Source organism: Ovis aries, chromosome 14 (assembly GCF_016772045.2).
Source record: "Ovis aries strain OAR_USU_Benz2616 breed Rambouillet chromosome 14, ARS-UI_Ramb_v3.0, whole genome shotgun sequence".
NCBI lineage: Eukaryota > Metazoa > Chordata > Mammalia > Artiodactyla > Bovidae > Ovis > Ovis aries.
Genome location: NC_056067.1, coordinates 51,000,863 through 51,015,900, shown reverse-complemented (window position 1 = coordinate 51,015,900; position 15,038 = coordinate 51,000,863). Strand labels below are relative to the sequence as shown.

The following is a 15,038-nucleotide window of genomic DNA, read 5'->3' as shown; positions in this document are numbered from 1 at the left end:
TTCATGAAGTCCTGTGGCTGGGCCTCTGTGTTTGGCCAGATGCCAGGACCCCTGACATACCCTCAGTAGCTCCCTCTGCTGCTCCATTTAAACACCATGGTTCCACAGGTGGTGCACCTGAGCCCGGGTGATTCCTGCAGAGTCTGTCCCCATGGAAGATAAGGGAGGCCCCTGGTAACCCGGTGACAATTATACTGGGTATCTCAAGCGTTTTGCATGACTGTTAAGGATGCTGGATGGGTTAGACCTGAGTTCATGACAAATATAGTGCTGGGTTTGGCTGTCAGGGTTACCCCTGTCAATGGTACATTTATGGAAAAGAGGAAGTTTGGGATGACTGTGGAGCCCTAGTTCCTTCTCTATTCTGGGGTTCACAGGCAGATGGATGAGCCCTCAGGTGATGGATTGTACCCTGGAGACTGGTCTTCAGGCCCCACTTGTTTTCAGCAGGACCCTTGCTCTGTTGGAAGCATGGAGAGATGGCAAAAGCTCTCACACCAGGCTTGAGGCTCAGACTGGAGGAGCTGGGAGGGTAGCCCAGGCGTTCTGCTCAGCCTTGCTCCGTGGGGGAGGGGGGATCATTTGGAGAATGAGGGAACAGGAGGCTGTGCTCAGGGGGCCTCCAGGCTAGGTGATGGCTGTCTCTAAGGTCAGGTACCGAGGGTCAGGACTTAATCATGAAACGTTCCCTCCAAGTTGTAGACAAGCCAGTCATCTGACACTCAGCGGTGGGGAGATACTCTGAGAGGACAGAGTTAGCTCCCAGCCTCCTTGAGGACCCCCTCCAGGTGCAGGATCATTCACCCGGCAGTTATCATGGGTGTAGCTACAACTAATACACAGACAGGAGAAAGTGCTCCCGATTCATAAACTAGAGCAAGTGGGTTATCCCTGGACACATTCTACCATGTTCATCTTTGTCATAGAATAGAAATGGGCAGAATATCCAGCAGCCCCATCCCATTGAGCCCTTCTTGCTGCAGCCCAGGGGCTGAGCACCGCAGAGACACTGTCCATGGTGCTGATGAACACAAGTCACCTGGAGACTTGGGAGCTGTGGTCTTTGAGTCACATCTGCTCTCTTTTCATTCTGAAAAATTGGGCATTGCTAGAAAAGAAGAGCCTTCTGTGGTGTCTCAGATAGTAAAGTACCTTCCTGCAATGCGGGAGACCTTGGTTTGATGAGCCTACATAGATGGCAATGGCTACCCACTCCAGTATTCTTGCCTGGAGAATCCCATGGCAGATGTGCCTGGAGGGTTACAGTCCATGGGGTTGCAAAGAGTTGGACAAACTGAGCAACTTTCACTTCACAGGAAAGAAGAGGTGGGGAGAGCTGCAGGGAGTGTGGACTGGCCTTGATCTCAGGGCTCAGGGCTAGTGAGGTTGCTGTGGACGTCCTGGCAGGACTTGACCTCACATCAGCAAGACAAAGTCCAAGCTGCCCAGAGCAAAAGGCAGTGAGGGAAGATGATGAAACCAGCCTTGAGAGGAGTGGTAGGCAGAGCTCAGAACCCTAAGAGATGTCCACAACCTCAAGCCCACAATCCGAGAAATGTGCCCCATGATGAAGGAAACCTACAGATGAAATCCAGATCACATGACTGGGAGATTATGGTGGGGAATGTTCGGGCTGAGTGCAATACTTTCACAATATTCCTTATAAATGAAAGAGGAAGGCAGGAGAGGCAGAGCCAGAGGAGGTGGGATGATGGAAAGAGAGCTGGGGGAGCTTTAAGAGTTCCACTGCTGGCTTTGAAGATGGAGGAAGGGGCCACAAAACCAGGAAAGCAGGCAGCCTCTCACAGCTTGGAAAGGCAAGCAATGAACCGTCTGTAGAATCCAGAAAGAACGGGGTCATATTGACACCTTGACTTGGGTAGATTTGTGCCAGTAAATTTGTGGTCATTTGCTACAGAACAATAAGGAACATCAAGAGGTGTCACCTTGCCTCATCCGAGGCTGTGTGCAGGGGGATGAGGAGTAATGTAGACCTCAGTCATGACCGGAAGCTTTGCAGGCGGTCTCTCCTGCCTCCCATCTCATCTCAGCACACACGACACTGGCACTGGCAGAGCACGCCTGTCTTCTGTGGGCTCTGTGCCCTGTGCACACGCCTGCTATATGTGTGTGAGTGTGGCACCTATCCCAGTGGGCCTATGTAAGAACAGCACCTATCACGGGGGCCTCAGGGAGAGACTGAGAACTGCTAGCCCAAGTGTGTGGTGGGGGCTGCAGGTGAGATCCAGGTGGGGAGGCCCTCGGGACACTTTTGAGGAAGGGACAGGTGGGCCCTTTGCCGTGGTAGCCAGGTTGAGTTTTAGGTAGAGGCTCGTGTATGTCTGTGTGTGTGTGTGTGTGTGTGTGTGTGGTGGGGGAAGACTCACAATTCACACTGGAGAGCAAAGTGGAAACCAGCAGGAAGTGGAGAGAGGTCACGGGAAGTTCCCGGGAGGACCTTGCTCAGAGCATGGCTTCTCGGTCCCTCTTACTTTGGTGACTCTGATTGCTCCTCTGTCCCCCCGAGAGGGAATGGTGTCCTCAGGGCCTAGGCCCTTAGGGAAGCAACAGAAACCCATGGAGAGAGAAGGCATTCTGGATCCTAGATCTGGGGACAGACAAAAGTTCCTGTGCCATCGCTCACTCAAGCAAACTCCGGGGGATAGTGAAGGACAGGGAAGCCCGGCGTGCTGCAATCCACGGGGTCCCAAATACTCAGACACAACTTAGCAACTGAAAAACAAAAATTCATTGGAGGCAGCACCAGTTGGGCCCAGCAGGGCCTGGACAGGAGGGCCAGAGGGCTCAGGACACCAAGAGGCTGCAATGGGGCCTCACCCATAATAGCTGTCTCACCCACGACTCGTCCTTCCTGACTCGAGGTCTACTGGGTCTCAGATGGTCCCATATTCTGTGCTCCAGAGACCCCATGCCAGGTGAGCAGGCACTGGAAGGTGCCCGGGACCCCAAGGCAGTGTGAGGACTGCCGATGCCCACGTGGCTGCGAAGGGTCTGGTGACCCTCCTTTCCTCTTAGCATGCCCCCTCCCTCCATTCTCACAATCTTCCCCTTCCTTTCCCCCAGGGAATAGATGGGGAGGTCAGGTAACTAGAGCTAATGCGTTCCCTGAGGAACCATGGAGAGGCCGAAGCAGAGATTCAGGTGAATTTTTTGCTGGACAGGACGCAAGGGCAGTACATTTTGCAGCCATAAGGAAAGTGCTCTTTATTCAGATCTCTCTGGTGGTCCACAGTGGGTCACGGGCCCAGTCACTTGCGCTGTTGAAACCTCCCCCAACTGCGGGAATCGCAGCCTGAGTTCTGGTCCACCCAGGGTTCAGGGCAGCCTGTCAGGGTCTCCAGGAATTGACCCTGAGCCTGGGCCCAGGTTCCTGAATAGCCGCAGGTCCCAGAGCTGGTTCTCTGCCTCAGGCTCTCCCTCTTGACCTCACTCGGGTCTTGGGTCTCAGGTAAGCTCTTTCCCACAGTCTATTAAGGAGACGTGTCTGGAGGAACTAAGATCCAGATCTGCGTGGCTGTTATCACAGTAAACGTCTGTGTCGGCGCGTAATAATTCCTGCAAAAGAAAACCGACGCCTCCAAGCTCATGTAACCTTCTCAGATGGCTCCCCAGGGACTTCCCAGCCCCGGGTCACCCAGGGTCTGTTTGTGTCAGAGGTTTTTAGTCCAGACCCACCTCCCCTTCACCCCCTTTACATCTTTCCTGCTATTCCTTGGACCTTCAAACACAGCCTGGGGGCATTTCCTTTGCCCCTTGGGCTTATGGGACCAGAACTTGGATCCCCATACTCAGCTCGTAGATGGGAGCTGGTGGCCTCGCATCACGTAGGGAGGCCTGGGCATGGAGGAAGCAGGCATCAGAGGAGAGGGAAGGAGAGTCATTTCTCCGAGCAGCCATCTCCAAGCCTGCAGCCCCCACCCCAATCCTGTCTGGGCTGTTTCCCACCCTTGTTAGCCTGGCTCTCCTGACTGATGATCCAGTGCCCGCTCTCCTCCTGGCTCGACTCCAAGGTTCTCCTGAGGTCAAGTCAGGAGACCAGGGCAGCCCCAGGATAAGGTGGTGGGTGGTCATGTTCCTGAAGTGGATCCAGCTCCCAGCTTGGTGGGACTTGCCATGTCCTAACTACTCTTACCAGCCTCTCTGGTGGCTCAGAAGGCAAAGAATCTGCCTGCAATGCAGGAGACCCAGGCTCGATCCCTGGGTCAGGGAGATCCCCTGGAGAAGGCAATGGTAACCCAATCCAGTATTCTTGCCTGGAGAAATCCATGGACAGAGAAGACTGTCAGGCTACAGTCCCTGGGGTCTCATTAGTCGGACACGACTGAGTGACTTTCAACTACCCTCGAGTGAAAGGGGTCTGCACAGTGCATCAGGGTTGGACAGGCCCCCTGCCCTGAGCCTGTGAAGCGGGGACGCTGGGGAGAAGGGATGTACTCACCTGGGACACAGAGATGCCAGAGGGACCACATCCTGGGAGGAGACAGGAGTTAGCACCGAGCATGTCAGGAGCTTAGCCCATTCTCCTAGGAGAGGCTGAGAATCTACCTTCCAGAAAACCATGGGAGAAAGAGCCCCACCAAGGGAGAGACACTGGCAATTTCAGGCCCCAGTGAGGGCGAGGAGCCTCCCAGGATTATAAGCCACAGGACAAGCAGACTAGCCAGTCAGGGTCCCCTGTGCTGAAGCCCCAGAGTTAGAGCCAGAGACCCTGGGGGAGGCAGGCAGGAACAGACAGGGCAGGGCCTGCCTGGGGCTCCCCACTGTCCTGGGCTGAACAGACACTCACCTGAGGTGGACGCTGGGGGCCGCTTCCCTCTGTTGTGCAGGCAGCCGGGGGTAGGAAAGAAAAACAGGCTTATTTGTAAGGAATGTAGAGAAAGGTCAAGGCTTTGGTGTTAGAACATGGGACAGGAGGATCCCCATGTCCAAGCAGGGGCTGGACACCTCCTTTCTCCACCAAGGCTGCCTAGAGGGGAGGGCCCAGCAAGGAATCTGAGGAAAGTCCTTAAGAAGCTGTATCTGCCCTGAGTCCAGAGAGGCAGGACCATAGGCTAATAGGGTTCAGAAGAAAGTGGCCACTGAAGGAACCAGGGCTCTGGGAAAGGCATCCATCCATCCAGAGCTCTGTCTGTGTGGATGCATCATGCTTATGGAGAGAGCAGGGCCAGTGCGTGGGGAGGAAAGGGAAGCCAGTGACTCTGGGGTCTCACTGCGGGCAGTGTCGCTGCTGTGGGCCCCTGCCCTCACCCGGGAGCTGCTGAAATGTGACAGCGGCCTTGTCCTCTGTCTCCATCACCTGGACCTGAAGTGTAAAGACATCCCACCACCCGCTGACCCGGCACGATGTTCTGTCTCATGCGTCAGGGGTGTCGTTTACGCATCTGCCAGCTGGGGGCGTCTGACCCCACCTGGCCTGTCCAGACTTCCACTCTCTGGCCAAGCATGACCTTGGTCAGGATGCCCCTCAGATCCTGGCCCTGTGACTGCCCCTCATAGAGTACCTGGATTTGAATATACAGGAAGACATATCTTTTCTCTGAGTACTTACTACCTCCAGCCTACATATAGGGAACTAGGACATGGAGGGGTCTTAGTTGTTTTAACTGATAGATGAGGCTTCCCTTGTGGCTCAGAGGTAAAGAATCTGCCTGCCAATGCAGGAGACACAGGTTCGATCCCTGGGCCAGGAAGATTCCCTGGAGAAGGAAATGGCAACCCACTCCAGTATTCCTGCCTGGAAATTCCATGGACAGAGGAGTCCATGGAGTGGTAAAGGAGATGGACACAACTTCGCAACTAAATAACAAAATAAATGAGGACGGTGTTAAGGAAGCTGCCACAGGTCAATACCAGGTGAGGCAGGAACTGAAGGACGAGAGAGAGTATCCGTGGGGAAGTGGGGAGGTCCTGGAGATCCAGGCCGGAAATTGGAGGATGGGGTGTCCCTCCTCTAGGACTAGGGTCAACCTGGGGCAGGAGCAGCATCTGGGAATGCCACTGTACCTGTGAAAGAAAATGAAATACCCCAGGACAGCCAGCAGCATCAGCACAAGGACCCCAATCACGATGCCAGTAATGGCCCCAACACCGAGGGCTTGGCCGTTTTCTTGCCCTGAAAGCAGAAGAGAAAGAGCAAGGGAAAATGGGGTCCGAGTTCACTGGAGGGAACACCAAGAGGAGTCTTATAGAGAGAGGGCCTGGTTAGGAGGAGGAAATGCTCCGAGCCCTGTGTGGTCGCATGTTTTGTCATCACGGTGTCTTCCCAACTCTCTCACCGCACGTGGTTGCATCGTTTTCCTCTCTATCAGATTGAAACCCTGGGCTTGCTCTCACTCTCCATTCTCTCACTATAGCCATTTCCATGTCCTGTTCACTTTCCTTTGAAGGACTCTTTCCTTCTCACACTATGGCCCCGCCCTCTGATTTTTTGTTTCCATCACAATTGTAGGCCTTAGAGGGCAGGTCCTCTCCAGTCCACTAACACTGATTCATAGTAATCATATTAGTGAACTGTTTCCAGGTCCTCCTGTGGGACTGGCACAGGGGGAAATCCTTTACACCCATGGTTTTCTGATCTTTCCATCCCCACGAGGGAGGGGTTGTCCTCCCCGCTGCGCATACATAGATTTGAGACTCACAGTTCTTCAGTAAAGGATTGGAAGCCACAGAACTAGGACCAGCTGAAACAAAGATGGAACCAAGTTGTCTGACTCTACAGCCCAAACCCACAGCGTTGGAAACCAAAATATCACCTGTGAACATTTCTTGCACGCTGACTCTGTGTAGGTAAGAAGTTTACCTACAGGAAGAATTTTAATCTCATTCACTTCCTAGTGAACATCCTCACAGCAACCTTAAGATCCAGCTCTTCTTCTCCAGTTTTACAGAAGGGGAAATGGAGGCAGAAGATCCAGTGCCTTGCCTGCTGCTGCTGCTGCTGCTGCTAAGTCGCTTCAGTCGTGTCCGACTCTGTGCAACCCCATAGACGGCAGCCCACCAGGCTCCGCAGTCCCTGGGATTCTCCAGGCAAGAACACTGGAGTGGGTTGCCATTTCCTTCTCCAATGCATGAAAGTGAAAAGTGAAAGTGAAGTCGCTCAGTCGTGCCCGACTCTGTGCAACCCCTACAGTCAAACAATTCTCACACACAATAACCAAACTATGACAAAATTAGCTAAGTTTTGCATAATTAATTAAACACATTGTTCTACAGCCTCCGAAAGGAGACTACCCACGTCCTCGTTATTTGCATTCATTACGCACCCACTTCCAGGGAAATTACAAGGGATGGCGTAAAGGTGTTGAAGGTCACTCTAGTGCTCAGCTGGGGAGGTGGGGTCTCATCTGCAGACTCTGACTGGGAGGAGACCCTACACTGATGGGACCCTGCATCCTCCGTCCTGACACTGTTGCTTGTCTGGGACAGCATCGCCTTCTCAGTGAGCCGTAAACTCTGCTCATTGATTCACTGACCATTGGAGGCATGTCCCCATATCACTTGGCCTGTTTGCACCCAGATTGGAAGGCTCATGGGATTTCTAAGAGGGAGGGATTGACTACCAAAGAGCACCACCTTTGTCTGTGGTTCCAGATCATTTGGACTGGCCCCTCTGTCCATGGAATTCTCCAGGCAAGAACACTGGAGTGGATTGCCATTTCCTCCTCCAGGGGATCTTCCTGACCCCCAGGGATCAAACCGGCATCTCAGTCTCCTGCATTAGCATTGGCAGGCAGATTCTTTACCACCAGCTCCACATGAGAAGCCCCTAGAGAGGGAAGAGAGTATGTCCAACTTGAGGAGAAGTCCAGTTCCTTGATTGATGCCATCTGAGAGCTCTGTGGGATGAGCCTTCCTTCTCAGGGTCCAAAACTAGCCTCCTCTCTGCTGTGGTTTCTGCTCCTAATGTGCTTGTCTGAGATTGACCCAGGAGCTACAGAATCAGTGTCCATGTCTAAAGCACCGGAGTCCAGAGTGTGAGGGGATGGCTGGCTCCATATTGGGGAGGTCTGAGGAGAACCTGCTTCTCAAGAAAGATGTGTTCGTCCTCATTTCTAAAGTATTTAAACAGGGTTGAAGAAAATCTGGAGCTGAAGTATAAGAAGTGAAAACAATAACTGAGAAGGGTGATTCCTCAGCACGTTTGAGCAGGTAGAAGAAAGCATCAGTGAACATGAGCATAGAAAAAAAAAGAAGCTATTCAGACTGGGGAGTAGAAAGGGGAAAAAAAATGGCATATAGTGTCTCCAGGCAAAGTATTATGCAGAACTCCATCAAGTTCCAAACATGTGCAGTATGGCAGTTCTTGAAGTAGGAGAGAGAGGAAAAAGCAATGAAAAAAAAATAAAAATTAATGGTTTAAAACTTCCGGAACTAGATGAGATCACATACTACAGATGGTTAAGGAACTCCAAAGATATAGACATTGTGGCACAATAGAGTCAAATTGTTGATGGACCGAGGGAAAGAGGAAGTGAAAAGCGCAGCAAGAGAGACGTGACTTAGCATGCACAGTGCAGTTTCAACAAGGCGACAGCGAATTCCACATCAGAAGGTATTGGGATGACCGACTGAAGTCCTAAAAGGAAGACTGTCAACCAGGAAAGCAATGCACAGAGGAACTCCTTCAGTGAAGCTCCAATTAGGACTTTCCCAGAAAAACAACAGTCGAGGGAGCTTACTCCTTGGAGACACGGCATATATGAAGTGTGAAAGGAATCCTTTAATGACCGAAGAAGCATTACACGTAACTCAGAGCCACAGGCATACACAGAGAGAGTGGTCAAAAGGACACAATAGGCAGCTATCTTATTTCAGCCGGTATTATTGTCTTCTATGTAATCGCTTGTTTTTGTTTTTTATTCAAAGGCATTACATAAAACAATATTTATAAATCTATATAGCGGGCATATATTGTACGAGGATGGCTGAAATGTATGACAATAAGTGTGTAATACGGAGGGGATGGAGATGCATCGGAGCGCCTTGTCTCTATTCCACATCATAGAATCTAGTTGGTGTTTCAACTCGATAGTTGTATCTTTAAGATATAACCGTCATCTTCAAGTCAGGCACTAAAAAAGAACTGAAATACATTGGGGAGGGGAACACGAGAAGCAAAACAACACATATGAAAGGAAATGACCTAAACAGGAAAGAGGAAGCAACAGAGCAATTAATGAATGAAGCATGTAAGACAAATAACAAATGGCGAGATGGCAGAAGCTCTTTCTTCTCAGGAAGTATCTGACTCATAGATAGCCTCAACCTTCAAATCAAAGGCAGAGGTTGACAGAATGGATTAAAATTATGACCCATCTCTATAGTCTCTTCAAGAGACTCACTTTAGATACAAAGACATAGAAGGTTGAAGAAAAGTTGGAAAAAGATATTCTATGCAAATAGTAATAAAAGGAGAATTGTGGTGGCTGTATGAGTGTCTAATATAATAATTTCTAAATCAAAAAAGCCTGCAAGAGACATTAGGACCTTGCATATCAAGAAAAGTTTCCATTCACTATGGAAATCGAACAATTATAAGCATCATGCACCTAACACCACCAGATTTGTGAATCAAAATGGACAGCATCGAGGGGAGAAATAGCTCGGTCACAACAGTGACACGACAACACCCAGCTTCCAATGATGGATGTGGCAGTCAGAGGGAATTTCAGTGAGAAACTAGAGGCCATGAGAGCACTGTAAACCAGAGACCTAACCGACCAACAGACAACACACAATCCTAGGCGTTAATGTTGCGCAAATTACAGTCCTCAAGGCCCCCATCTCTCACCACACACGACCACCGCCCATCCTGGGGAGAAATGGTGTCACTTCCACTGTAGAGACGACGGCGCAACTAAGAAAGACAGGGGAAGGGACGTGGAGTCGAGTGTGCCGGCAAGCCCGCAATCACAGCAGTGCCAGCTAGCATGCGGACACTTCCTGCCTGAACACAGCTGCTGTGGTCCCACCTTCACTGGGTTCGTATTCACAAAGCTCTATAGAGTGCATACCACACACCACGGGACACATAAGGAAGGGGAGGGTTAGCCTTTCTGACCCACCGGGGCTTCCCAGGAGGCACTAGTGGTAAAGATGTCACCTGCTAATCAGGAGACATAAGAGACACCCAGTCCCCAGATGGGGAAGATCCCCTGGAGGAGGTCACAGCAACCTCTGCAGTGGAAGGTGGAGTCTTCACCGCTGGGCTGCCCAGGAAGTCCCAGGGACTGATTTTAGTGCTGCTTCCAGCAGTCTTGGCAACGAGGCTTCACAGCAGAGGGCCAGGAGAAATCAGGGGGTGAGGAGGGGAGAGACAGCACACGTTCCAATTGCTTGAAGTGGAGGAAATGAGATGATAGGCTAATTGTTGGTGGAATTAATAAAGGAAGGTTACCCAGGTTAAAATGGGCTTCCCTGGTGGCCTATACGGGAAGAGCGCCTGCAGTGCAGTAGACACGGGTTCCATCCTTGGGTCAGGATGATCCCCTGGAGTAGCGAATGGCACCCCACTCCAGGGTTCTTGCCTGGGAAATCCCATGGACAGAGTAGCCTAGTGAGCTCAAGTCTGTGGTGTCACAAACAGTTGGACACCACTGAACGATTAAGACAGGAGGCGATGATGGTCACTCACAGGTCACATGCAGCCTGAGGGGGTCGCTTCTGTTGGAGTTGCCCGTGTTGGAGGCCTCACACTGATAATCCCTGGCGTCCTCTCTACTGACGGGGTCTATGGTGAGGGTGCTGTTGTCTGAGGACAGTGTCATCCTCTCTGTGAGGAGGAGACTCTGACCTTTGAAGAACCAGCGTATGGAGACCCCAGTCTCATCTGCGAGGCAGGTCAGGATCATGGGGCCTTCATGTTCTGTGACTGTGGTGTTGCTGGCTTGGAGGGAGGGCTTTGCCAGTGGGGTTGTGTAGAGAGAGAGGGGTGACTACTGAGAGTGGGTGAGGGGGCCTGGGCCTTGCTCCCTCCGCAGTCTCGGGGCCCAGTGATCTCTGTAAAGGTGACTGTGAGGAAGGCCCTGGGTCTTTGTTCAGGTGACAACAGGAAAGAGACGATCGCACATCTCCTCTGACCCCCAGATCACGCCATGGGGACCCTTGCCCTGTTGCTGGAACAATACCCTAGTACTGGACAGCTCTGTGCTATCAGCCCTGGGAACCTTGGTTTTCTGACTGTGGTGCTTTCCAGGCCAGACAGGGAGTGCAGGACCTGAGAGTACATGTTGTGATTCGGGATAGAGAGCCTGGGCGCATTGCCGGGGCCTCACACTGACAGGCCGGGAGCGCTGTGTGGCTGGGTGAGAGGCTGTGTAGCAGGAGAGCTTGAGGTTCCCCTCTGGATGGTCAGAGGAGCCTGAGGGGGACGTGGTGGGGTGTCCGGACCATTTGGAGCAAAGAGCAGAAAGCCACACGTGGTGCAACCAGAGGGAAGGGAAGTTCCTGGTCTGTACTGGGGCCCTGGGTCCTTTATGCTCACTCACTGTGAGTCTGACGTTAATTCATTTGTCCCATCATATTCTGGTGATTCTCAGCACCAACACAGAGCAGCCCATCCCCTCCCTGGCTTCATTCAAGGTGGACCTGCCTGGACTTGCCTGGGACAGGAAGTCATGGCCAGTCTGGGTGTCCAGGGGTGATGGCCCATGTACTCGGACCTGAGAGGGATGGGTGTGGCCCGGTCTCAGGCACTGTAGATTCAGCCAGTCAGCCTGGACCACACAAAAACAGAGGGCATCCAGGGTGAATGGGTCACTGCGGCTGACACTCGCTGGGTTCCGGGCTTCACACACATAGGGTCCTGTGTCATTCCTTGTCACGCGGACTATAGTGACAGTCCTATTGTCCTCGGACAGTTCCAGCCTGGTGCTCTTGGGGAGGCTGTGACTGTTGATCCACCACATGTAGGAGATGTTCTGAGTCTCAGCTCCACATGTTAACACCACAGTGTCCTCGTGCTCCCAGGGTTGGAGTTGCTGCTGGTGATGATGGGTGTGGGTAGCACCGCAGTGGAAATAACAGAGAGTACACACCCCTGAGTTTCCCTGGTGGCTCAGACAGTAAAGAATCTGCCTGCCAGTGCAGGAGACCTGGGTTCAATCCCTGGGTCAGGAAGATCCCCTGGAGAAGGGAACTGCCACCCAGTCAATACTCTTGCCTGGAGAATTCCATGGACAGAGGAGCCTGGTGGGCTACATACAGTCCATGGGGTAGGAAAGAGTAGGACACGACTGAACGACTAACACTCTCACTTTCTTTATACCTTTAGCCCCTCTAACAGCATCTTTCAACAAAATTGGCATCCTTCACCTCTCAGCCAGACAGTCTTTGAAGGCATGCTTGTGTATGGCAAGATGAATGCATGGGGACCTGAGCTCAGAGTGTGAGGCCACCTGCTCTATGTCTGGGAGAAGCACAGGCTTCCTCGGGGTCGATTGTGCAGCAGCGTTTAGTGGTCGACAGACCTGGGTGGGACTCAGAGACCACCTGGCGTCTCTCCTGGTTTCATCAACCAGCCTCGGGAGAGAGCTCCCTGGGTGGCACCCTGGGGTCGAGGAGCTGCCAGGAGTGTCTTCCTTCCTCTGTTCCTCTCTGGGGGTGCTGAGATTTCTCTGGCGTCTCCAAGTCCCCCAGGGCATTTGGTTGATTCCTGGGGACCTTGTACCTGTGTGCTCTCCATGCCAAGTCTCAGGAGTAGGACCAGGCTGTGCCCCTGCACGAATGTGGCTCTCGGGGCTGAGCCCTGGCTGGTGACCAGCTTGGGAGCCTCGGGATGTGGCACAGGCTTCCCGGTGTCACTGGAGGCAGGAGCCCTGGGACAGGGTCTGGGAGGGGCTTCCTGGGGCTGAGCTTCTCTGTGAGGATCCCTGGGGCCCTCAGGCCAGGGTCTTCCCTGAGTCCTGCAGGGTCTTCCTCAGGGTCCTGGTCACAGAGAGGGGCCAGGGGGCTGGACTGAGAGTGCTGTCCCTCTGCTGAGTCCCTCCATCAGCCCGTCCTTCTCTCTGCACAGTGTCTGCAGGGCCTGGCTTCCTGGGAAGCATTTCTGAAACTATGGAGTTTGTCTCCACACGGTGGGTCCTGCACTGAATGTTCAAACCGCCAAATTGCCACACAGGAAATGAAACAGAGGGGATGGGGCAACTTCCGGGGCTGTCAGTCCTGTGTGAACAGAATTCAACCTCCCCCCCCCCCCCCGCCCCCGGCTGCCAAACACACCAAGGTCAGAGAGGAAGTACTCACGGTATACATGGAGGTGTCCAGTCTGTCTTTCTGTCCGTAAATCCCTCTTTTTAATGAGCAGGGTGTAGGGTCCTGTGTCTCTCTGGGTGACGTTTTGGATCAGCAGGGTTCCGTTGGGGTAAAGTGTCTCCCGTCCGCTGTATGCAGGCCCTTTAGTAGTGTCATTAGTGTCTACACAATATAATGTAATTAGCTGGTTGCGCCCTACCCTTTCTCCTCTCTGCCAGGAATAGCCTAGAGTATTCTCTGACACGTTGTGGGCAAGTAGAAGAACATCCGACCCTTCTTCAGCAAGGGGGGTCACCGTTTCAATAGTGAGCTGGGCAGTGGTGGGCGGGGTCCAGAAAGTTAAGAGTGAGCCTAGGAGGGAAGAGAGAGAAATCCGTTACTATTGTGACCTGCGTGGGGGATGGGAAAATGGTGCCCTGGGTCCTGAGCTGGTCTCTTCATCCCTCAGCCTTAGTGTGGGTGTGTGTGCATGTATGTGTGTGTGTGGTTAAGGTCAGCAGCATGACCCCTGTCACTTCAGCCCCTCTGGGCTCGGTTTTCCCTCTGCTTCCCCAGTTGTCCCTGGCTCATCCCCTCGCGGCACTCACACTCCTGCTCACACTCAGGGCCTCTTGGGAGATGCCCCTCCCCCCGACCAGCTGCTGTAAGACCCTCCGTGCTCACTGCTGACCCTTCCCCGCTCCGGTTCCGGCGTGACGCCTGGAGCACCTGCCAGCACACTCTCCATCTCTCTGCTTGTGTGTCTTCCTCCCCACAGAGCGCGGGCTCCGTGAGGGCAGGGGCTTGTCTGATCCTGCTTGAAACCCAGGGCCTGGACCAGTTTCTAGACACTAGTACCTGGGGATGAAGGAAGGAGAGTTCCCAGCAATTCCACAGCCTGGTGTTTGTCAGTTCCTAAGGGTGCCGAGTTAGGACAGTGTTTACTGTCCTGGTTATGTCTTTTTCTGTAGTGACACCCAGATAGAAATAATTATTATCATCATCAGTCTTCAACAGTTACTGCTCAGTGAAGAATTACACATAAAACCTACAGCAGTTGAGTCCTCCCGCCCCTCACCAGCTCTAGCTCATGCAGAGTCTCCTGTGGCTGAGCCCCCTCCCTCCCCTGTCCGCTGTCCTCTGCCCTCAGGTCCGAAAAGAAGCCCCCTGTCCCCTCTCAGAGCCCCGTCTCCCCCCCCAGGGACCAGCCAGTCTCTCGTTCTCCAGTCTCCACCCCCTCCCTGAACACTGTCCCCTCTCACCTGCCAGCAGGAGCCTGCTCCAGGGCACATGCCGCCTGCTTGCAGGGCCTGACGGGGACTCCATGGTGCCTGCGGTCTGCTGTGTCCCTCTCTCTGTGAGGAGAACTTCCTCTCCAGAAACGCTCACAAGCCCTGCAGTCCTTGTGTGAGCTCTGCTGTCCTTCCCGCTGTGTGCTGGGCCTCTTCCGGAGGCAGGAGCACTTGGCTGGGTCACGTGGCCCTGGGGCGGGGTCTCGGCCCAGGCCCCGCCCCCTGCCTCCCCTCTCCTCCTTCCCTCCCTAGTGGTCCCCCTCCCCCTTCCCCCTCTGTCTGTATTTCTATTCCCTGAACTCTGCTGAGTCCTCTGCCTTCCAGAGCAGTGATTCTCCACCTACACACACACACACACACACACACACACACACACCTACACACAACACCACCCGACACACCCCTACTCACACATACCTACATCTCAGCTACACACAGACACCTAGATACACACACATCTATACACACACATGCACACACACACCCTTGTCTGGA

General features: G+C 53.1%; 1 protein-coding gene across 4 annotated transcripts; it reads right to left on the bottom strand.

Annotated features, from left to right (window-relative positions):
* Positions 1–3,199: 3,199 nt before the first annotated feature.
* On the bottom strand, positions 3,200–14,660 carry LOC114117995 (carcinoembryonic antigen-related cell adhesion molecule 6-like). Of its 4 annotated transcripts, none has more exons than XM_042230981.2 (7): positions 14,514–14,660; positions 14,110–14,166; positions 13,264–13,623; positions 6,025–6,133; positions 4,808–4,836; positions 4,460–4,544; positions 3,200–3,576 (listed from the first exon to the last, which is right to left on the bottom strand). In XM_042230981.2, the coding sequence occupies exons 1-7, from the start codon at positions 14,575–14,577 to the stop codon at positions 3,492–3,494; spliced, it is 789 nt and encodes a 262-aa protein (XP_042086915.1). In that variant the 5' UTR covers positions 14,578–14,660; the 3' UTR covers positions 3,200–3,491. The 4 variants fall into 4 exon arrangements, with proteins under 4 accessions (XP_042086915.1, XP_042086916.1, XP_042086917.1 ...); XM_042230982.2 differs by having other exon boundaries at positions 4,460–4,491; XM_042230983.2 differs by lacking the exon at positions 6,025–6,133 and having other exon boundaries at positions 4,460–4,491.
* Between the last annotated feature and the right edge of the window lie 378 nt (positions 14,661–15,038).